The sequence below is a fragment of the Nothoprocta perdicaria genome, unplaced genomic scaffold, assembly GCF_003342845.1.
Source record: "Nothoprocta perdicaria isolate Ctin4 unplaced genomic scaffold, notPer1 scaffold_22, whole genome shotgun sequence".
NCBI lineage: Eukaryota > Metazoa > Chordata > Aves > Tinamiformes > Tinamidae > Nothoprocta > Nothoprocta perdicaria.
Genome location: NW_020455415.1, coordinates 2,158,312 through 2,182,766, shown reverse-complemented (window position 1 = coordinate 2,182,766; position 24,455 = coordinate 2,158,312). Strand labels below are relative to the sequence as shown.

The window sequence follows — 24,455 nt, the reverse complement described above, 5'->3', positions numbered from 1 at the left end:
CCTGGCGTGAGGGCAGACGGCTCCTGCACGCAGGAATGCTGAGAATTCCCAGCGCGAGCAAAAATCGGGCCTTGTGAAGGGCACCCTTACGAATACTGGATGTAGCTTCCCCATTCATTGCTATAGGAGAACTGTTAATATTTGCTGCTCTCCTCARTTGTGCTACTGTCTTGATCTGGGAATGAGCTCCATTTCTTTCCAGTTGACCTTTCTTTTCCCTCACATATAAAACCTTCTTGGCTCATTTGACCTCTAGGCAAAACCAATAGGTTATTTTCAGGAAGTGCAGGGATTTAATTGACTCTTTCACTGTCRGTCAGTGCGCTTTCTAGGGATACAGACACCATTACGTTGCAAGAAGCACACGAGACTGTTCTTTTTTTTTCTCTGACCCTTCCAGAAATATCTACAGCTTGTTCAGATTGTTTCTGATATCWGCCACCTTTCTATAAAAGGGTCCATGATGATAATTCACATCAGGACCTCCATCTGTAGTAAAAAGATGGTGAGATGTCTCCCAAACTTCCTCATGTGGTTGTGTACATAGTGTCCAAGCAAGTTTTCTGGCTGCAGAGACTGTCAGTCCTTGTGGTGTGACTGATGTGGCCCTGGCAGCCTACTGGATAARTCAGTAAGAAACTCATTGGGTGTGAGGTTGAGGGGAAGATTGGAGTTGCAAGCTCGGATCAGGCAAGAAATTCTCTAGGGCACTTCTGCAGTTGATGGGTCTTCCTTCACATCCCTCTTCCTGAGGTTTTCTAAAACGTGGCAAAAATTTCCATCTGGAATTGTTTTATGACCTGGAGAGGGAATAAAATAAAAAATAAATTTAACAAGCATAACATAAAAGTCTAACACAATCTCTCCTTTTGATGTGAGGACTAGATGTAATTCAGAGCATTCCAAGGCCAGCTGCCAGCTCTCTGCGCCTGGAACAGACCCCTCYATCAACAACTTAACATGATGTCTGCTGCCAACTTCAGGAGTGCATTTGACCTGCTGGACCTCTGCAGATTAGGGACGGGCCTGTTTCCCTGGTGGAGGCAGGCACTRGTGCCTAAAGAGAGACGAGATTACAGCTCCGCATCATTCCATTCTTTTCCTTGTTAGTAAGTTATTACCAGGCAAAGGAAGAGGATTCTTCCACACCTCTCCAATGCAGAAGAGATTAAGCTCTTAATGAGAGCTGCAAAACTTGTAGGGGTATATTAGACCAGACCATATTTTATATGAGAAAAAGGTGGATACGATGAGGCTTGCCTACAAGGCAAGACCATCTATATAGATGGTCTAATGAAACGTGCCATCTCTCCTTGGAAGGCTTCAACTCCTTATRTCCTTGTAAGGCATATTCAGTCTTGCTTTTCTTAGTGTCTTTCCTCAGTCTCCAGAGGAATCTACAGACTCCAAGAGGCCACTAGACTACAGTGCAATAACCCCTCTATATGGCTGCTATGTGGTGCTACAAGCTGTGGGTAATGCCCTTCTGTGCCATTTTACTGAAGTTTCTCAAGTTTGGATGGGGAGAACTTCTGAATAATACAAAGATATTTAAGTTCCACTGCTATTTTCTTCAGTCAGTATGAAGAAGACTCTATATTAGTTCTGCTTGATCACATCTATGATCATCTCATAGATGTTGTTAACAGAATGAATCCATGGAAGAAACTATTATTGTGTGTAAGACGTTGAGAAAAACTCATGAGAGCAAAATTAATGTCTGTGGTGTTTAACTGGAGACGGGGTCAACTGCATACTGGCTAGAACCTCTGTTCCAGCTTAAGGCATTTCCAAATACGCCCGCTAACAATAAATGTCTAACAAGAGATCCATGAATATAAAAAAAAATATGACTGAGGTATCATAATTTTCTTTATGCTTTTTTTTTTTCTTAGATAGAAAGCAGTTGAGGCATATCCATATTTCTGGATATGCTGTAAGTTTAAGAGAAAAAAAGTTTGAAGTTGAGCAACCATAGGTTGTAGCACTGCTGCTTGTGTAGCAGATAAAATACCATCAGTCTTGGCAATATTTCCTGGCCCTTCTTTATCTAAGAATGAGCTGTTCTTGCATAGCTTCTCCAGGATACTAGGCATAAACAGAGCTTCCTTTCCCTGCCTTCTGTGAGGCTGTGAACCCTGGTTCATGGTGAAATTCAGGGTTGGGGTTAGTTGTTTTGGATTTGGGCTTCTTCCTCACTCTGGAACAGCATGTATTGTACAGAAGGAGAGGAAAAAAAACTCTTGCTGCATTTGTTTGTACTGTATCCATCCCTACTCCAACATAATGACACGATGAAGCACAACAGTGGCAAGTACTGACCAGAATTAGGTGCTATCTGAATAATATACATACTTTTCATATACAAATATATGTTTGGCCAGCCCCTGGTTCTGATAACGCTAGAGGCTGGGGGACGAAGCCGGTACCGAGGAAGGGCCCAGGGCAAGGGCGGCCGTTACCTCATGGCAGGCACCCGCGCTCCCRGGCGGCCCCTGGGGCTCGGCCGCGGGCGAGAGCGAGGGACAGAAGGGATGGAGGCGAGAGAACGGGCAGGAGGCTCCTGGGGCTGCGCGTGCTATTGGAAAGGGAAGAATAAAGTCGGGACGAGGCCTGGGGGACGAGGCCCGGTCCCGCACGCTGTGCTCGTTGCCTCTGCACGAGCCATAAAGTAACGCGCGGCTCCCGGCGGCTGCGCGGGCTCTCTCGCGGCGGGAGAACCGCGGGCGCCCTGCTCGCCTCACGGCGCTCCGCTCCTCACAGCGGCGCCGCCCCCCAGCGAGCGCGCGGGAGCAGCGCGCAGCCGCGGCGGCGCTGAGGGCGCGGGCGGGCGGAGCTGCCGGCCCGCTCCGCTCCGCCCCGCGGCCGCCGCTGCTCCGCAGAGCCCGCTGCTTCGCTCCGCTCCGCAGCGCAGCGCAGCCGAGCCCATGGCCCACGAGGAGGCGGCGGCGGCCGGCGAGGAGGTGGCCACGGCGGAGGGCGGCGGCGGCGGGCTGCTGCTGGAGATCGTGGGCTCGCCGCTCAACCTGAGCCTGCTGGGGCTCTGCCTCTTCCTGCTCTACCAGATCGTGCGCGGCGAGCGGCCCGCGGCGCCCGCGGGCGATGCGGAGCCGCCGCCGCCGCCCAAGATGCGGCGCCGCGACTTCACGCTGGCGCAGCTGCGGCCCTACGACGGCGTGCGCGAGCCGCGCATCCTCATGGCCGTTAACGGCAAGGTCTTCGACGTCACCCGCGCCCGGAAGTTCTACGGGCCCGGTGAGRGCGGCGGCGGGGGCGCCTCGGCAGCCGCCCCGGGCTGGCTGGGCGCGGGGGAGCCTCCCACATATGTTTCCGTGTATAGTGCTATATGCTATTGCGTGTTAGTATATATAGTGCTGCGTGATGCTGCTGTGCGTTGTGACCATGTGGCCGCGGGTCGGGCGCTTCGTGCCCCGTGCGAGGCCGGGAGCGACACGTGCCGGGGCTCGGGCTCCCTTCCCGCTGCACGGTCCATARCGTTGGCGTTCGCCCAGGCCCACGCGCTCGCAGACGGTGTCGTGGGCTGCGTCAGCCGCTGTGGTGCTCACGAGAGCCTCATGGAGCTTGCGGCACTGCTGGAGCTTCACGAGGTTCCCTAAGCGGCAGTCGGAGCAGTGGGGTGGCCATGGAGCTGCTGGGCATGGGGAATGTGGCATGGGGAACACTCTGCTGGGCATGGGGAACGTGGCACAGCGTGTTGGGGAGCACGAGACCGCTGCCTTGGCTCCAGAGGGAGAGGGAGAGTTGCTGCATCACGGCTGCGGGCGCTGCCGTGGGCACGGTGATTCGCACAGCTGAGCTAGGAGCCTGGTTTTGCATCCCTGGCACCTGAAAATCCCCTTGATTTTTTTTAAACAACATGCTTTCAGATGTTACCTTCCTTGACAACATTAAAAAGCTGCATGTTGTATCTAACTAGATCAATGCAGAATGGGTTGTCATGGGTTTGCCTGGTTGTGCTCCTTCTTGACGAAGATTGATCTTCCTTAAGATCTTCCTGCTTTGTGAAACAGCTTAGGTTGGGAAGCGTGSAAGGTGCCGTCCTCTTGACAGATCCTTCCAGAGGAACTTTTAATGTCCGCTTGCAACATATGATGTCTCCATTTTCAGCTTGTCATGCAAGCAAGTTACTGATTAATGAAGTTTAGCAAGAGTCTGCYTTGATAAGTTATCTTTGAACTATTATGAATTGGTCATCCGAGTTCATCTTGCATTTTCAAAGTCTCAGTAGCTGCCGATTCCTTGTTGGCTCTTCATCTCTTCCACGGTTTCAACACCAAGTTATGCTTTAAATGCTGCTTATAAGTCAGGAGCAACTCTCAGACAGCTTCCATATCACCTGATTTACAAATTCTTCCATTCTCTTTCCTGCAGATGTGGTTGTGGATCTGTATAGTTACCCTTAGCTTGTCTTTGTGTTCTACACATCGTTGTGTGGTTCCTTGTCCTTTTGTTCCAGCACACTCAGTATCTCTTTCTATGATGTTATTTCTTGCCCTCTTCCTCTGCTTTTCTTTTTTTATTACCAAGTAGAAAAAAAGAACACTAAAAGCACTTTGGAAGTTTGAGACATTTCTTGACACTCCGGTCAGGATAGGAACATGACATCTGTTTTGGGGACTGTCATCCTGCAAGATGATACATAGCTGTGGCTTCTGTAATAATGATGCCTCTGTTTTTATTTTAAAGAGGGCCCGTATGGGATTTTTGCTGGAAGAGATGCATCCCGAGGCCTTGCCACTTTCTGCCTGGATAAGGAGGCTCTGAGGGATGACTACGATGACCTCTCCGATCTYAATGCTACGCAGCAAGAGACCCTGAGGGACTGGGAATCACAATTCACTTGTAAGCRATTTAATCCTATTTATAATTAAGTAGTAAGTTATGTGTGTAATAAGAGAAGCAAGACACTGTCCCCAGTCTGGAAACTTTTATTTTGATTGAGTTCATAGTCACCTTGTTTTTCTATGCTTAGCATTAAAAGCCTAAAAAAAGAGGCAATTCCAGCTGTTTTGTGGGGTTTCAACATGTATGTATATAAACATATTTTGTGATTTTTTTTTTTTTTTTTTTTTACTCAAAAAAGAGGTATTTTAAACCACAGTTCTGTGGAAGTTACTCCTGCATATCTCATGTGGCCTTACAGGCCATTGGAGGCCTAAATCAATCGAAGGGCTTATTTCTACTCAGATGAAATAGAAAGTAAATAGAAAGTAAAAATATCAGTTATTCATCTTGTTGAAATATCAACAATATCAAAATAGCTTCGTGTAGTGGGAATCTGGGACTGTTTTGTAAATCTAATGTCCCCTATTAAAGATTGAGGATCAGTGGTTGGAATGGTGCCTTCCTCCACATAATGGCATTAGAGTCCTCCATCCTGACCCGGCGTGCACTTGCTATCTTGGCTCTCCTCCTGCCTTGCACAAGGCTGTTAATCATGCCACATTAAACGTTTGTTTTATGTTGCTAACAAGTATGTGCCGGAGACCAAAACTGTGCTACCAAGTGTCCAGCCTACACGAGTGTTCAGCTCTGCCTTTGCAGGGGTCAGTCTTTGCACAACTGTGAACGCACTCCACTTAACTGTGTTTATAGCAAATTGGACAATTAGTTGCTTTAAATTCTTCCTAAATATAGTAACAGTGCTGTTAGGAAATCCCTGTAGACAGACACATGTTTTTATTTTGCTGAAGTTGACAGACGAGCACCTTAGCACAGCCCTCAGTTCTTATGTGTACATAAGCTTGACTTTTTTTACATATTCAAAAAGAGATGTATAAAATAAGGCAGAAGGCTTAGTTGACTAATTGCACAGTTGCATAATCGGATACCAGCTCCATCTTTATCTGTGAGGGAACAGATTTTTTTTTATTATTTCTCACTGGATGTTTACAACATACATTGTGAAAAATATAAACCCTTGAAAGTACTGTGTGAATGGAGGCACAATTGCATATGGGGGAATGTGTAATACAACGTAAGTATTCTAAAAATGATGTATTCAAAAGACTAGCCTTGGTATTGACAAGAGAAATCCATTATGAAATTGGATTGGAAAATGGATCATTCCATTTAATTGAAATCCATTATTTTGTTTCTTTAGATGGATGAGTCAGTCATTTTAGATGTGTCTTTACATTCATTCATCTTCCAACTTAGGCAATAAACTGAGAATTATATTGCGTTCACTTTGCATGTTTTTATACCCGTTACAACATTAATAGTAATAGTTTACTTGTTTATTCTCCTTTTCTCCCATTTGCAAGAAGCTCAGAGGTGTGTTATTACAGTGCAAGCATTTTGTTAATCCAGGAAATAGATGTGGAACAGGTACAACAGGTAACATGTTCACAGAAGAATAATGACTTGGGATTCTCTTTTTTTCAATTTTCAGTTAAGTATCACCATGTTGGTAAACTGCTGAAGGAGGGTGAGGAACCTACTGTATACTCTGATGAAGAAGAAAAAAATACTSAAGATGGAAAGAAAGAGTAGAGAATGTAGTGAGGAACAATCCACTTTTGTATCTTAAAGGATCATTTTTAACATTCCACTTCTATTTTACAAGTTCTAACTGCAAGAATGAGTACAAAAGGTCCAGGTCCAATAATTGCATTTATTTTCAAAGGTTTCCCTTTCAAATTCAGTCATAAACTGGTCAAGATGAAATGTCTGTCTTCCTTTAACCCTGTATAATCTGAAGTATGCACAAAAATTGTTTGTGCAAAAGTAAACTGCAATTTTTGCATTAAAGGACTATCACTGTTTTCCTTTTGCCACTATTTAGTGCAGGTAGGTTGAAATCCAAAGTTTTTCATTAGCAACCTAGCACTGCAGCCACAAGCACAAGAGCAACTTCACATATGTAATCCAAATCTCACTAAATTTGATTTAGTATTAGCTTTCACAGGATCTGGGCATTGRGTTCTAAGTCTAATTTCCTTAGAAAATGAACTCTATTTTTTTTTGTCCATGAGGCATCATGCTCACTTATGGTGCAGTATAATTCAGTATAATGTTAGATAATTTGACTTTTTAAGGAGTTAAAAAGAGGCTTACAGATGAAACACTAACTGCTTTTTAAAAAGTTAGTAATTTTTGAGAGCTTAAATCACTTGGAGACTTACAGAATTAGTAATGACTGTTGAATACTTGATGTATTCAGTCATGCAGCTGAATTAACATTCTTTGCTTACTTTTAAAGCACATCTAAAGTGTTACAAAGGTTTAGACATTGAGTGTAACTTAACTGGGCATCCCCCCAGAAAAGGGACATGTGAAATGTGACTCAGCAGGATGACTTTACATTCACGTTTACTCTTAGGAAAACTCTTTGTGAATTTGAACAAAATGAAATTAAACAGTGAAAATCATTTGCTACTGATTCTTAGGTCTAGCGTATGTTCTATGAAAAGACTTGCTGGTATGGCATGATKAACAAGTGCTCTCATACATACAGCTTTCACTAGCAAAATAATGTTTATGATCAATGTAACGTGTACAAAATGAAGTGACATGGCATAAGCCATTTCTGAGTCAAGCCTTTTGTTATTTTGGAATATTGCTATTAAAAAGAAACAGCAAAATCCCATGCACAAGCAGCAACGTTAGAGCTGGAAGGGCTGATCTTTGAATTACTTCTTACTTGCTCTCTCGGCTCATATCCATACTTAATAACTAGGTTTGTTCTGATTCGCACCTGGAGTACTGTGTTCAGTTCTGGGCACCCCAGTATAGGAAGGACGTGGAGCTTCTGGAGAGGGTCCAGAGAAGGGCAACCAGGATGATTAAGGGAATGGAACATCTCTCGTATGAAGAGAGGCTGAGTGAGCTGGGCCTKTTTTCTCTGGAGAAGAGACGGCTCAGAGGGGATATGATTAATATGTATAAGTTCAGGAAGGGAGAATGCAGGGAGGAAGGGGACAGGCTGTTCTCACTGGTGGCCAGCGATAGGACGAGGGGTAATGGCCACAAACTGAAGCATAAGAAGTTCCGTCTCCAGGTGAGGAGCAACTTCTTTACTGTTAGGGTGACAGAGCAGTGGAACAGGCTGCCCAGGGAGGTTGTGGAGTCTCCTACTCTGGAGGTCTTCAAAACCCGCCTGGATGCCACCCTGTGCCACATGCTCTAGGTGTGCCTGCTTGAGCAGGAAGGTTGGACTAGATGATCTGTAGAGGTCCCTTCCAACCTTAAATATTCTGAAATATTCTGAAATATTCTGATTATGTAACCAATCCAGATACTAAAGGGGTAGATGGTTTTGACCAAGGAAAAATGCAAAGGTTCTTCACCATTCAAAATATGCAAAACTTAAGCAAAATTCTAAGGCGAGAACTAAAGATTTGCTGATTTCTCATAAGTGTTTCTTGTCCAGGTGATTAATTGTGGCACCTGTTTACCATAGTTCCCCTTATCTGGTTTCTTTCAATCAGCTCTTCTGCTGAGTCATTTCAGTTTGGCAACAGAACTGAAATGSTGAACTAAGTCCTAAGTGGGGAAGAATGTGTGAACTAGGCAAAATTGTTCAAAAGTAGACTGCATTCCGTAACAGCAGCTCCCACGAACAAGTTAACGCCGTATGTTAAAGTGCCTGAGACCATCTGTGGTGAGAAGTGAGGAGTTTTCCTCAGTCCTAACACTTTTCATGGCATTTTGTCTTCTGGTCACACGGGGCCTTCAAATCAAGAGTGTAGTTTCTTGGGCCACAGAGTTTGCATAAAGTGTTACTGTATGAGCTACCTAATGAAGGTCTAGAGACAAATGTTAAACTACTCACAGCCTATGTGTTGCTATTTTATTTTTAGACACGTTTATACTCTTTGCAAACTACTTCTAATGGTTTTACCTCAAATCAGAAATGTGCTTTTATTTGTTTAAAACAGAAATAAAATTAGTCTTGCATACTTATGGTGTTTGTTATTACTTATTTCCAGAGTTCATTCTTTTTTCCAAATTGTCCAACTTGCAGGTACTCAGCTTGAACTCAMTCTATGCTTTGCATAACACAAAGGTGGTTCTGTAGTACCCTACCTTTAAACTGAACACTAAATAAAAACCTTGCTCAGTTTCTACAAAATATATTTCCTGTGGCAAGGACAGAGTTAGGCATAAGTAATTGTTAAGTCTACAGAGCAAAGCCCAGAGCTTTGGAAGGCGGGGAGGTAGAGGAATGAGACTAGGCTGTTCTCTACCCTTCAGTGGACTCAACAATTCGACTCTTAAATTTGTCCATAACAGCCTGAGGAACCGAACACTGTTTYATGTATTAACCGAAAGAAGACTGCTACCCATCACTATGCCTAAAACAAGCTAAGTGGTAGATTACCCAGAAGAAAAAAAAACCTGTAAAGTAACACAAGACAAAGCTTAACGTTAAGCATGTATTCCTCCTGGGGAAAAGTATTATGCTTCGTGTAAGACCACTACTTTTGTGAGTAAATGAAATTTACTGCTAAAGGGAAGGTGTGACCCATTTCATGATGTGGCAGGCATGCTTTTTTCCCTAAGTGTTGGAGAAAACAGACCTCTCCTAGGTTTGTTTTTGCTCTTTGCCCATACAACGTGATCTCTTTCTTTAACAGCCATCACTTGCAAAGACAGGGAGCCAAAGAGCCATGCCAGGTAGTTGAGCAGATTGCACATTAACCATGTAGAACTTGATGAGAACAGGGTGGAGTCTCTMAGCAGCCGCCCACAGCTGAAGTGCAAACACCAGTGACGGGGCATGTTGTGTAGGCACCCTCGAGGAGCGCTGGCACCAAAGAAAACAATCTCAATTCCAAACAGTTGTGGCTTATTGTGAACTGCTTTGTAAGGCTCAGGAAAGTCCTTAATGTGGACACTACCTGTTGCTCATTTTTACAAGATCTTGTATCTGCTGTAAATGTAAAAAATAGTTCAGTAATAAAAGATTACAATAAGAGTTAGTAAGGGGTTTTACTAAAGGTGAGGCATTTCTATGCATTGCCTGGAATCACTAGATTAAGAAGGAAGAGGTTTATGTCATAATTGCCGTATTCTTGTATTTCAAGCAGCCAGACCAATAATAATAATAGTGCATTTCTGCTTGACAAACAACTTTGGGGATTTTAACTGAGGATTTTGACTTTGGCATTTTGGTATTTTGGCTTAAAAAAACAAAANAAAAAAAACCCACAGCTTAGTCCAGGCAACTCTCCTGAGGGGACTTAAGTTCCCACTAGCTCTGTTAAGCATTTGCATTAGTTCTGTACACAGCAAAAGAGCAAACTCTTGGAACATGACCCGAGTACACCACCACAGGCACAGTGAAAATAAGGAAAGATGGGAAAATACGTAAAGAATATTATACATTTCTGCTACTAAGCTATTTGCTGGCTGTAATGCATCTTTTTACATATTAAATGTWTAAATTACATATGACTTCATTCTTTACATTTCTTAGTTGATAAGTGATGTTTATTCCTGAACATTAAAGAAGCTTAATCTGAAAAGCAATATATTTAAGGAGTTTTGCCGCAGTCTGCTAGGTGCATCTTTAAAGACAGACCTTCAGTATAATAAAATTACACCAAACAGTTCAGCTAATGGAAGGGTGGAGCTGAAGTTAGGAGTACAGGGAAGAAAGTGAGAAAATAGTATTAAAATACTCAAAACCAAGTTCTAAATGCCACCTATAAACAGAAAGGAAACACAAAAGTTGTATTTCAGTATGAAGACTATCCTGGTATCTCCCGTTTTAAAGTGTGCGTATTTTATTTACTAATACGAGGTTTTACAATGGATGAGAACTTGCAGATAGAGGATTTACTTTATTAATTAGCATCATGATAGGTGAATGCAAGTAGCAATTACAGAATTAGTGTATTTATTTGTTACTGAATATTGTGAGTTTAAAAAAAAAAAAAGGAAACTTACACTGAAATTTTCAGTTCCTGTTCCTAGATTAAAAGAAAAAATTCTCACCTGCAAGTGAAACATGGTGTCGTGGGAATTGCGTATTTCTGCACAGAGAACTGTCTARAGATTAGAAGGAAAAGTTTTGTCTTTTTTTTTTTTAATCTGTAAATATTGCATAGAGAAAAAAACAACACCCTTGGTATGTCATATCAGTGCAACTGAAACATTTTACACAGTCAACAAATATAGTAGTTGATCTCTATTACAGCAGTATAAAATACTAAAAAGCAGACTAAGGACGGCCATAGATGTTCTCCAAAATACTCAGAAAATATTTTGCCAAGAAAATAAGATTTTTTTTAGATAAAAGGAATAGATTAACAGTACTTTGTCTAAGTAGCAACCACATGTCATTCATGATCCTGAAAAGGCACTCAACATCTGGACATGTGAACAGAGAGGACAGAAAAAGCCTGACACAGAAGCCTCTAGGAATCACCAATATCGAGCACACTAGGGGAAAACCAATCTACCATGAACAATTACAAACTTCTTTATTACTATTTATTAGAGCAGAAGTTACAAACATGGGTAGGATACTGTATAATGAAGGCAATATCATCACATTAATTTAGTATATTGACATGTAATAAATAAAGCATACTAAAATGAAAGCTGAAATAATCAGTGTATTCAACTTAGAACTGGTCAGTCTGTATTTTCCTAAGGGACTTTGTCCAAAAGCAATTGTCACTCTCCTCTAAATATAGCCAGCCGAATAAATATGGATATAACTCAAGCTCCTAGACTGCATTTTCACATTTTTACTTCCATGCAGCAGAAATTTAACTACATTTGTCATTTCCTCAGAAAGTTATTTGTTGGGTAACTCATACTAAATAGCTGTCTCACTGCATGTGCCTTCAAAGGGGCACATTTTTGAAACCCTACAAACCTTCAGTCCGTACATATGGGTGAGCTGYGAATGTGCTGACAAGCATTCCCTTTTCTCTATCCAACTAATCCAGCACATGTTTAGTGAAATCAACCCTCCCAAAGACCAGCATTTTTTTTGAAATATTTCTAGAATTGCAATCAGAAAATAAACATATTTCCAATATGGGATTTAAAGAAGATTTTTTTTTCATATTTGGAAAATCATTTCTCCCCAATGAGTATAAATGTCCCCCACATCTTACAGTCCCACTATTTTAACCATCTGCTTGAGGAGGCACTTGGTATGCTTGCTCTATGTTTTTTTTTTTCCAATGACTCRGTACTACCAAAAAGTGTAACTTTTATGTTTACATTGCACCCTAGATTTAATCTGGGTACAACTCCAAGATATCAAACTGTTACTTTTTGAATTCTTAGCAACTGGTCCACAAAAGTTTGTCTGTCCCTGGGAAACATTTTGGTCCTTTGTTGTCCAGTAGCCAGATAAAAATTCTCATATTTTGGCTCACTACTCCAGTCAGATTATTCTACTCCTCCATACAGAAGGAATTACCTACACACAAAAAATCCAGTATTTCACATAACTTTTAACGACTAAAGGACTTACTTTCTCCCACTTCTGTGAGTAAGCTTAAGAGCTATTACACAGTAGCTGCTCAGCATCCTCTTCCAGGTTCAGCTCCACAGAAAGTATCTGAGCAGGGGTTGGTCTGAATTATTTCAAGTGGAAAAAGAGGGCATCCTCTGACATCAGCATCCACCTCTCTTCTCAGTATTAACTTCCTCTCATCTCCTGTAGATAATTAGATGTAAAAGTTATTTCAAAAGAGTATGTCAGGAGCAAGGAAAGCAAAAGAAGAAATATAAAAATAATTAAAAGGCAAGTAGCTGCCACTGAATTGAAGTGTAGTAAATTGAGACAGGACTGTGAGGGACAACATCCAGAAACACAGTGATCCTGTATGGAGATCAGATGATCGCATATATAAAAACTCACACATTTCAGACTATGCTGCTTCCCACCCACAAGTGCCACATATTACGTTGTCATCTGCTAATACTTTCAGCATATTACYTTGAGCATCAGAACTCAGGCATGTATTTTGCCCCTTTAAAACATTCTGAGATGTTAGCATGCAAGTTATTAACAAGAAGGACCGTTTCTGTCAATGCACAGGAAAGGGCCTTTGCTATCTGAGCAACTTTTTAATGGTAGCTGCTTAGTGTTTCTTGCTAAAGCGACAATTGAAGGTTCTGTGGAGCAGTCACACCTATTTTTTTGCACCACGTTTACATGTTTTGAAACTTTTTAGAAACCTTAGCACACATCACTGAAAGAGGAACTGTGGCAACCAGCCTCACCTGCCAGAAACCTAGGCCTATCAAAGTCAGTAGCCTCGGCTCCGATACCCCTCCTGCTCACCTGCCCTCTGGAGGGTCCCCTGGAGTGGTGAATCATCACTAGGGGGAACATCTTCCGGAGCTGCTGTCACCGAGTGAAGCGCTTTGCATTTCATTTTGTTGTGGAACATTTTGTTACACTTTTTTTGTATCTTTCTGAGTGACTCCAGCTGTATGCAACTGTCTGTCTCTGAAAAGCCATATTCATCAGATAAAAGGTTAGAAGAAAGCTTTTTTCTCTTTTTCTTCTTTTTGTGAGCATTCCTCTCCTCTTCCCTGGCTTGTCTCTCACTTTTCTGTCCTTCATGTCTTAATTTACTACTAGACCGCTTGTATGATTTTTTAAACTTGTGTTCACACTGCCTTGCCAATCCCTCATGGGCAGAATTAGAACAGAAGCTACATTGGCTGCATTCCTTTTCTTGACCTTCCAGGGCTACATTTTTAACACAAACCAGTAATTTCCTCTCCCCTTCTCCTGGGAGCAAGCACCCTTGATTACAATTGCTGTGAATTTCTTCACACTTTCTCTCTGTCCTCTTCATCGAACCACTATGTGCCTCACCAAAGCACTCTGAGTCACTGATCTCTTCCAACAAATCCTTTAATTTGAAAGCTGATCTACACATTTGGTATGGTACAGTAGCTTCATCTCTACTGTCTTCTAGTCTGAATTCCTTATCATGACTAGCAGTAGTGCCATCCAGAAAGCGATTCAGTCCAGCACGTGGTAAGTTATCAACAGCCAGCGAGTCATTCCTCTGTACTTGAATTTTTTTTGCAAGCCTACTTGCACAGGTCTGGCTTTTCCACACTGTGTCTGTAGTTTCAAATTCCCCAACCTTGATCAGCAGTCTATAATTATCATCTCTACTACAATTTCTCTTGCTGACGTTTTGCACAAGACTCACTTCTCTGAAGYGCTGACCGTGTTTGTTACTCAAGCTGATCTGAAAGCCACTGTCATCATSAGACACCACTCTCTTCCACCAGGACTTGCTCGCAGTGCTTTTTGGCTCTAAGCAAACGCGTGCATAGCTCGGTGTCTGATAGTAGTTTAATAAATAATGGATAAATTCATCGGTCTCATAGACCTTTTGCTTTTTGCAGCCGTCTTCATCAGACACTGTCTGTGTGTGAACTACATTCAGTGTTGGGTAGTCCCTTCTATCGAGAGGTTCGATGACCTTGCAGTCTTGTGTAACTGTAATCAGTAAAGATCCACAGCCAAAGGAGTCGTACGCATCTGTGCCCGTCAAGCTCTCACAAGTCAGGGCTCKACTGGGATCATTTAAAACTGTCCTGACTATATGACGGGTGGATGCACACAAGCCAGTCAAATCCCCTTCCTCACTACATAAGGCGCTACTTTTTTGGGTTAACTGACACGTAAACTCTTCCTTATGTTTCAACTCTTTGTGCGTATGGCAACGGGAGTTTATCTCTTCCTGATGTGTGTCTTTTAATGTTGTTTCAGGAAAAGAATCGTCCTTCCTTAGGCCCAACGAAGGATCCACTTTTTGACTTGCCAACTGTGCAAAATCCTTTAAATAAAAATCAGGAAAATGATTATGTACATTTATTGAGAACAKAACTAAAAAGAGCTAAAACTGCAAACTCATAAATATGCAGCTCCACAGTCACAGAAATTATACTGGTATAACTGAGGGATAAATTTGGCTYAATTCAGAGCCTGATCATACAATCTTGCTATGCCTATGTCAGATCTAAAGATGTTATCTCAAAAGGCTGCATTCTTTACGACTGTCATCCTTTCAACCAATTCATCTATCTCACTGCAATTGCATAAGAAAGTATTTATTCTTTATTTGATTACTGAATTACAATGTGTTGCATGCAGAAGTAAAATTGCTGCACTATTATAGCTTGAATATTTTATTTAAAATAATTAAATAGTTTTATTATACAGTATTTTAATGGCTCCAATACAACCAATCTAAAAGCTTTCCAAACGATGAAACCATCACTTTCACAATAAGTCCAACATCAGATGTTATGGAGCCCTAAAATTCATGTAGAATGGCAGGGAKAGCCTCAAACTTCAACTCTTAAAAGAACTGCAGCTTTTAAAAACTGTAAATATCAAGGGCTGGGAAAAAACACTTGCTTGTTAAGAGCTGCTAACAAGTTTTGCATTAGCAAATAGTAAAAACAAAGTCATGTTAGCATCCTTGAGCTTTCATTTAAAACAATTTTTTGAGCCCAAAGGACTAAAATAAGCCTCCCGTCATGAATGTGYGTGCAAAACACTCAATTTTTTATCACTCTTCTGCTAACTTTCTCAAACCGTTAGCTGAATGAAACTGAGATAAAACAGCTTCCTTTTGGCTGCAAAAGAGAGACTACTAGAAAAGAAAATGGCATAATTGGTTTCAATTTGATTCTGTTACTTGCAGACCTGACACCAAACCAGCAGAGATACTGTCCTTCTGCCTCTCTTTCCCCAAATTCCCTCTTCAAAATGAAGACCAAGACTAAGAGTTGACGCTTCCATCCTTATTCCTCCTCAGCAATGACAAGTCCTTCACATGCATCAAAGACAGAATTTTCTGGGCAATATCCCAGAACTTTCAGGTCAAGTTGCTTCAAGACTCAAACCTCAGGTCTTCTTAGTCAGTCCCAAGGCATTCTTTTTATTAGCATCAAGCCACCAAAATCCAGTGAATTATTCAAGCTCTAATAAATATCCTTCAAACTTAAAAATATTTTTTAAAATATTCTTACTTTCACTCGGTTTAACAGCACTGTAAGCAGTCTGAGAGACTCCACTCTTCTCTGAGCTAGCAGGGATTTCCTTTCTTCCCATTCAGGCATATTCTCTGCCCACTGCTGTTCTTCAGCTGGTACCTTCTGCTGCTCTTGGGGATGTTTTTCATCTCGTTCTATCTGTCTCTCTTCTCTCCTCTGGAGCTTAGCTCTCTCTTTTCTCTCTTGAACTTTTTTTTCATCACCAGGTCTTTTTCTAGGTAATTATCAATACGGGACAATTTAGATGACACTTATTTTATATTTTGAACCTTGTGGAATAAGCAACCAGTCACCAAGAATCTAAATGTCACTAACAAGAAATTTTGGTTTCCAGAATAACAGGTCAAAGAGGAGAGGGAAAAAAAAAAAAAGAAAAAGAAGCAAGCAAATGTGGCAGGCAATTGGCACATGCAACTGATGCACACATTTAGAAAGTTCTTTACTTTTCTCAAATGCTTCATATTCTGGAGTTTCTATTACAAGCAATCTCAGGAAGGCAGATTCCATTATTATCTTCTCTCCAAGGACTCAACTAGAGACTGATCACATACAGATTAGTATGAGGGTGCCATTTAAAAGACATTACAGGATTATCTCCACTATCTTTCCAATTTCAGTGAAGCCTAAGGGCATARTGACATTATTTTTTTCATGTTACAGCACAGGATCTGTGCTGTTGATCCCACAGAGAATTCTGGAATCCCACTTCCATAATCTCAAGCAATCAAGCCTCATAGTTGTTTGAGAGCAACAGCTCTCAGATTTCACTCTAGGCTCACAGAACTAGCCAGGCTGGAAAGGATCTCATGACGTCTCCGTTCCAGCTTCGTCCTCACAACCCTTCATCTTGTGCCTTACTACCAAACTGTCACACTGCTCCTTTTCTTCCTACAGTAAGACATGGATTAGGAACTGTACACAGTAACACTTCAGGTTCTCTGACTCACATTTCCTTAAAGTCTGGATTTTTAAAGTAGCAATGTGGATTTTACAGTTCCTCCTGAATTTTGCTGGCAATAAAATAGTGTAGAAAACCTCAAGAAAATGGAACACTAAAAAATACATTCTCACCTTTCAACCACCTCTATTTCCTTTCCCCTTTTTCGTTCGAGCTCCTGCTCTTGCAGCTTTAGCCTTTCCAGACTTCTTTCTTCTATGTTCCTTCACTGAAATGGCTGGTTCTTTTGAAAGTCACCTGCCACAAAAGAAACAGAATCAAATTGACCAGTCTAGTTTGGCATGTATTTATACAGAGAGACAACCTAGGAATGAAGGGGATCCCAAGTGACTAACATACTGTTCCACCCACGGGCATCTCCTGGTGCCCAGGCACACTAGGACCTGTCTTCTGAAGATCACACCGAGAGCTGTCAATCAAGCTCAAACACCCCACTCACAAATGTTACCCTCTGTCGTGGCACCAGGGGCTCACAAGCTGGCACCAAGCCTTTGGCTGCAATGTGTTTCTGGMTCTACTGGGGATTCAAAGTTCTGTATTTGCAGCAGAGAGTTCCTAGATGGTGAACTTATGCAGTTCTTCTGCCAAAACTAGAGCTGACATTGTCTTGCATGAGCAAAGCAAATGCTTTCTTGTTAAGACACCCAAAGTACATGGAAAATACACGTAAAAGCTGAAACTCTTAAGAATCATTTCTATCCATTGTTCTTTGGGATAAAGTGCTACTAATGCCACCTGTTATTATCACACCAATATTTGAGGTGCAGCAGGTTAAAGCAACCAGGACACCACAGCTGAAATTTGTGGAGAGAGACAAGAAAGTGACACCTGAAGAAGGYCTGAGGTGCTCAAAACCCTGCTCCCTGCAACTACATGTTCTATTAAACCAACAGGTATTATCCTGTCCTCACAATCTTTTCTTTGCTTACATCCTTACACTATCACAGCTATAACTGCATTCCATTACTGCAAAAAAAAAACCTAAAAAGTGAGCTCAAAGCTCTCTTCACAGACCTGCCTGTAAGTGAAGGAGAGTGCCTTGGCAGGGCAGTACCATTCCCACTGCTCTTCCTCACTCTTCTTCGCAGCCAGGAGCCTTTCAAGTATCAGAAATGTATTTCACATCACATGCCTGTGTATAAAGCAACAGTTATTTGCTGACTGCTCAGTAGTGTGACCATTCACAACCAGCCCCAACACGTTAACACCCTGCTACATGAATTTCATGTTCTAACTGTGCCAACTGATAAACCACAACAAATCTTACAGTCCGCACCCTTCCTTATAGCCCTCTGCCACRTTTTTAACATTAGAAGCACATTTGTCCTTGGACTACTGCTTGCTGACTACGATAACCAGAGGCTCAGCTGTCCTTTGTTACCTGTCAGCCTTTCTTCTGCGATTAAATGTTACGACAAGCYCGTTATTTACTTCAAAACATGGTGTTATTTAAAAGAAGAAAGCATGTGTAACATTACAACACTAAGCACTGAAAACACATGAGGTAGGCAAACAAAGAAATGCTCCTACATGCAAGATGCAGACCTGGCACACCACAGACCTGTGATCAGTCCCCAGCTCTGTTGAGGAAACTCTAYAAAACCAAATCAACTTATATGCTTCAGGGTCCTAAATCACGATAGTRTTTTAGAATAGGCAGGCTGGTGAGGAGAAGCATCTCACGAGGAGCAGCTCCTTCATGATGCAGCCCTCCATGAAGGAGCAGCAGCTCCTCTGGGCCATTCCCACCCCCAAGTTGCTGCTAACACACTGCAGTAGTCCCTTTCCAAGGAAAAGGGCTCCAAAGGAAAGCACAAAGATAAATGAGTGATTTATTTGAGTAAGAAACCGATTTTTCTAAGTATCTATACAGCCCTTCCATATCTCATTACCCTCAAACACCCGAACGTGTCACCAGAGTTCAGGTTTAAAACAAGGCTCTAAGATCAACAGGTTGACAATATTTAACATAAAGCACCTCAGTTTATTTGAGCAAAACACAACCTGCAAGAAGAGCCCAGAGGCACCACGCGGGTTTTCTTGGGGTTCTGCTACCTCAAGCAGCCCTTAACCACCCCAGACCCCAGATTCATCACTGCAGGCCCAGGAATGAAGCAGCTCTGCTAGGAGTACATATAGATATATATGTATATATAYGTGTATAAAAAATGTATATATAATTTATGCATAGTTATGCATGCACTTATACGAATGTATATATTTTGTGTGTACATATAGATATGTACACACATATACAGTACATATACACAAATATATGTACACATATGTATAACCTGGTGCATAAATATATGCACATATGTGGGGGGTGTACATACATACACACCTCCCCTCCTGCAGCGCGGGGTTACCGGCGCTCCCGGCCCGGGCCGTCCCGGGCGCCTCCCCGCCACCCCTGCCGGGCGAAGGCGGCCGGACCGCGGCCAGGCCGCGGTGGTGCCGGGCGGAGCGGGAGCCCCGTGGCCGCCGCACTCCCCTCACGGGCCCCGTGGCCGCCCCGCCGCCTCCCCCGCAGGCCCCGGGCAGGCCCCGCCGCCTCTCCTTACCCCGCGGCCGCCGCCGCCGGCCGCACGCGCTTCCGGGCGCCCCTTCCCGCCGCCGCCCCCCGGGGCGGAGCGCGGCGCGGCGGAGCGGGAGCGGCGAGCGGAGGGGAAGCTGCCTCCTGGCGCGGCCCCGGCCCCGGTCCGCACACTCCCGCCGCCCCGGCCCGCGGGGGCCATCTTGTGCCCGCCCCGGGCGGCGCGGCCTGGYCCGGCCCGGCCTGCAGGCTCCTCCTGAGGGAAGAGGGAGGCGAAAGAAACCGGGCCAGGTCCCTGCTTGGGCCTCCGCTTCTGGTGCACGTTTATTATATCTATAAAAAAGCACAGCAGCCAAAAGCCTCATTCCCTTGTCAGCCAGCAGTGCCACACGCTGAGGTGCTGCAGGAGGCTCCCTGCAACAAAAGGTGCCTGTCTCTATCCCCAGAATGCTCTGGTGTGTGCAGAGATTAATATCTACTTTTTTCCCTCATTTATTTTAGCTCTAGTCTGCGCATGTTACTTGAGCAGAAGCACGATGCCCGCTGCACAGCAGCTGCCCACGCACAAGGGCGCGGGTTCCTCCAGGTAACAGCTCCGGGTGTTGTCTGCCATTCCGGCACTTTCTGCGCTTCCTTGAATGCCCCCAAGGAAATGCAGTTTTGTGCAACCATTAAATAAATTATTTTGTTTTTTGACTCTGCAGTTTTCCAAACAGAACTCTAAAATGTCTTTTATTTGTTATCCTTTATATATATATATATATATATATGTACACACATATATATATTTGTTCTTCTGTAGTAGCACAACTGGCTGCGATGGCCTTAAGGCACACACAAGACTAGGGTGCAGGCAGAGGTGTGCACCGAGCACTCATTTCTCAGAGGTCTAATTGCTACATATTGAATTACGACCTGACAACACTTGTTAAGGGTGTATTTAGAGTGGGAGTGTGTTTCTTAAAGCTGTTTGCCCAGAAGCATGTTTGCGTAATCTCACTATGCAAGTTTATGTAATAAAGAACATTACCCCGCAAGCCTTCATTTGGTCTCACTCTTTCCTTTGTGGTTGTGGGTCCCCTTGCATTTGGGAGATTTTCTGTGAATCTRTTTTATACACTGATGTTTGCTTGCGTTTTCCTTGCTCCTTTAAAGATAAAGCTCTGTTTTGATAGTATAATTGCAAAGATGGTATCTTTAAGATTTGTATTTTTTCTCCTTTATAGGTATGCCCCTCCAAAACTAAACAGGCAGATTGGAATTTGATGATAATTGGCAGCAGYAGGATTCTATACACTTATTCAGTACCTGCTGCTTTTCCAAAGTTGTGATAAATTGAGGAGCTTTTATCTTTCAACACATAAGAAATGCTTAATGTAGCGCAGGAAAGATATTTCTTATGAGATCTGAGTGGGGGTTCAGAAATAAGAGATAAGAAGATACACACTAATTTAGTATAAAGCACTGTTAATAGTTTGTTTTCTAAATTATTTGGCAATAATTTTGTAATAATGAGATGCTAAATACACAAGCAGTTGTTTTATATATATTTAGCATTATTGAACACAAATATCTGTAATTTTCATAWYGTCAGCCCAGTGATTTTGAACCTTTCAGTATGATTTTCTTAGGCTTGTGATAGAATACTGTCTTCTCTTTTAAGCACAATATATCCAACCCCAGATTGTCATATCTTGGTATGTCTGCTACCAGACCTGCCCAAATGCCTCCTGGTTCCGTAAAAATAAAATATCTTTCCTGCATGTATGCAAATTATATGTAAATGTATTCTATATTCCATTACTGCAGGGGGCATACTGCTGGAAATGGATCTTCTGGAAGTGCAGAATTGTTCTCCCTACTAGAACAGAGCATGTTGCTAGAGCAGTATGGTGAGTTACTGTGAGTAAACAGTACCAGAGGTGCCTATCCCCTCTGGCAAAGAACATCTTGAAAACTGCTGTTAAGGAAACCACCCCAACAGCATTCTGTAAGTTGAGAACACGGCCACATGATATTACCTAAATGTGCCACATTCACAACTGATAAAAGGAAGTACTTCTGCACAGTGAATAATAAGATGAGGGAAGTCAATGCCACAGCAAGTGTGGGAGCAGCAAGGACATTGGATGTTTACAGAGGCAAGAAGAAAATCTGGGGTTGTTCTACAAATACCATTTTGAGCCAGTACTAACTATCATGTTTTATTTTCAAAACACAATTTAGAAGATATTAAGAGATCTTCAGTGGTTGTAATTATTCCCCATCTCCCTGTTGCCCTTTTCTCTGCAGCCTGCTGTTTCAGGCTCTATCCCAGCTGCCTGTTAACTGCCTAGTTTGTATGGTCCCTGGATCTCTTCTACAAAAACTCCTTAAAACTGGAATCATAGAAATGATGGAATCCTATCTGCAGAAGTCATGCAGTTTATTTTAGTGTCTTTTTGATCARTTTAGGTAAGCTAGTGCAAAGGACTGTGTAGAAACAGCTCTTTATTCTTATTTATTTTTATTCTTATTTAGCTGAGGTGGATCTGAAGCAAGATATGAATCATCTTTAATCCACAAGTGTGTTCATACAGCGATTGCAACATAACCTACTAGGTTTCAAGCATTTAATTTAAAACCTGGCAACCCATGCATGTAGACATGCTTTCTGTGGGAGCTTCAGGGATGGGCTGAGGAAAGTAATGAGCTGGGAAAACTTGGCCATTGAAGCTCATCAGATAAAGATGAGATCTTGGTTGAGGTTCTGCTTGTGATTTGGTAATGACCTTCCAAGAGTTATGGTTGAAATGTTATATATTGCTCAGGTAAATAAAGAATTAATAATTTTCCATCATGGGACAATATATCTCTATCCTTTTTAATTGCACAGTCTATAAGAAAAATATCTTTAACTTGGAGACCTGTTCACAGGGACAGTAAAAAACACACAGTTTTGGTTCATAAATAAGCAAGATGCAACTTTGTTTCTTGCAGATGGCTGTCATTGCCAGTTTGACTCATTACGCTAATTTGGGAACTGTTCAAACTTTTCTCTACAGATACTGATTTTATCAATTACCTTTGAGAAGCACTTGCCTGCTTAAGTACCATCTAGCCATAACCAACTAAATGATGTGTTGAATAATGATGTGTTGAATACTGCCACCCACTGTTTGGCTGCACCAAAAACTTGTTGGGCTTTGTTTAAGAGAATACATAGAAGGGATGTGAGGGTGTTTTTTCACATGTTTACACATACATGAGTAAGTTTGCTTTGTATATGGGTGAGTTTGCTTAGAAGCTATGTTTAAAAAGCTGTGGTTGTAAGGATTTACCTCCAGACCATAATTTACCAATTAAAAAAAAAATGTAATAATTGTACAGAAATTCCATAATGCACCATCCAACTCAATATTCTGTTCTATAACAGTAACTGAGCTATACATAGATTATATATCAGTGCTCTTAATTGTAGCACAGGTTGTGCTTTTTTGTTTGTCCTTTTAATTGTAGACATGGATTGTACAAGATTCTTGGTTACTTCCTTTTTTGCAAGTCTGCCTTATAAATAGCAAAGTGACTACAAATCGCTGTTAGTGTGGAAAAACAGGCTGCTGATTAAGTCACAGGAGTGGGAGTGAGCACAAGGCTCCGTTGCTCATGGTTCATCCTTCCTGATCTGAGAAGTTTCCTGAGAGATTTCGGACATACGTTTGCCAGGTACTGAAGTGCCCAAGGAAAACAGTGCAAAAGCAGAAGGCAATCTAACTTACAACAGAAAACTCGAGCACCACAGTGACTAGTAACATTAGTTATTAGTCTTGCCAAATTTGAGTGTCAGAGCTGATCCTGATTTTAGCCATACCTACATTATCCTGAAACAACATACTGATAACGGCCAAACTACTGATACAATTAAAAAAAAAAAAATTGCTCTGCAAAGCTGTATATTGAGGCAAATTTCGAAGACTGAATAATTAAGATATGCTTATATAGCAATTCAGAATGATAGCAACTAGAAATTATAGAAGTTAATTAGTAGCTGCTTTTAAGATAACTGATGTACATTGTCCTTTATTAACTATGGATAGGCAAGACAAAGTTTAAAGAATCTTCTAGTACAGAGAAGCTATTTTCAAGATAGTTCTTATAATGGAATCAATTACTTAAATATGGTCACTGGAGATCTGCCCCCAACTATAGTAAGAAATTTTTATTTGAGTAATGAAAGAGAAAAGAAAAAGAGTTTCTTTTGAGGATTCACTGTTGCACTGTTTCTTGCAGTGTTTTGCTTCGATTGCAGCATTGCACAGGTTATKTACTAAATAGTAAATAAGCAGTATGAATTTGATTTGGCTGGCAGAAATGGCAAAAAGAAGGCCCAATTTAAAGTATCCATCTTTAGTAATCTCAGATCGTGYTGGTGACATCCCTTAAACGCTTTTTAAAATGTCAGGTTTTATTTTACATGGGAAGAAAAAAAAAGTGCAAGAGAGAATCTCCCAGCAACCTCCATCCTGTCCATGGATCACATTGTGCCGGGAGAACCTGRGCTCATCTGCTGATTCATCCTTATCAGCCACAACAATTATGTCAGAGCTCAACCCAAGCCGAGTGACGGAAGTGGGAATGGTTTGGAAAAGAAGAAAACTGCTCAGRAGGAATCTTGAGCTGAAGTTTGTCTTGTGCGGACTAGCAAGACAGGTAAAGCCCTAGGGGAGGCGTCACCCTGGTGCAGTTAGATACGTCCCGTTTCCAAGTTATATTAATGTACAGCAAGCCTATACCCGTTTTAATTTGTCCTTTAGGAGGCTGGGCTTGCCCCGCTCCTGCTCATGGTCCCCTCGCCRCCCGCCAGCTGCGGGACGCGGCGCCTCGAGCCGCTGGATCGGGACACGGGAGATGGGACGGGGGAAGCGCCGGGAGGCGCCGCGCGGGGGCGCCGCCACC

At 42.3% G+C, this 24,455-nt stretch overlaps 3 protein-coding genes across 3 annotated transcripts in view; 2 read left to right on the top strand and 1 right to left on the bottom strand.

Moving 5' to 3' along the window:
• The first annotated feature begins 2,915 nt into the window (after positions 1 to 2,915).
• PGRMC1 (progesterone receptor membrane component 1) lies at positions 2,916 to 7,406 on the top strand. The gene is made up of 3 exons (XM_026038964.1): positions 2,916 to 3,255; positions 4,708 to 4,863; positions 6,416 to 7,406. Exons 1-3 carry the CDS (start codon positions 2,928 to 2,930, stop codon positions 6,514 to 6,516), a joined length of 585 nt encoding a protein of 194 aa, XP_025894749.1. The 5' UTR covers positions 2,916 to 2,927; the 3' UTR covers positions 6,517 to 7,406.
• Positions 7,407 to 12,175: 4,769 nt separating this feature from the next.
• LOC112947075 (A-kinase anchor protein 17B) lies at positions 12,176 to 16,190 on the bottom strand. Its single transcript, XM_026039081.1, has 3 exons — positions 16,003 to 16,190; positions 13,280 to 14,801; positions 12,176 to 12,649 (listed from the first exon to the last, which is right to left on the bottom strand). The coding sequence occupies exons 1-3, from the start codon at positions 16,090 to 16,092 to the stop codon at positions 12,513 to 12,515; spliced, it is 1,749 nt and encodes a 582-aa protein (XP_025894866.1). The 5' UTR covers positions 16,093 to 16,190; the 3' UTR covers positions 12,176 to 12,512.
• Positions 16,191 to 24,095: 7,905 nt separating this feature from the next.
• The window catches only part of SLC25A43 (solute carrier family 25 member 43), a 17,246-nt gene continuing 16,886 nt past the window's right edge, over positions 24,096 to 24,455 (top strand). Inside the window, exon 1 of the mRNA XM_026039019.1 lies at positions 24,096 to 24,209. Within this exon, the coding sequence (XP_025894804.1) occupies positions 24,096 to 24,209 (114 nt within the window). The remainder of the gene's footprint in view (positions 24,210 to 24,455) is intronic.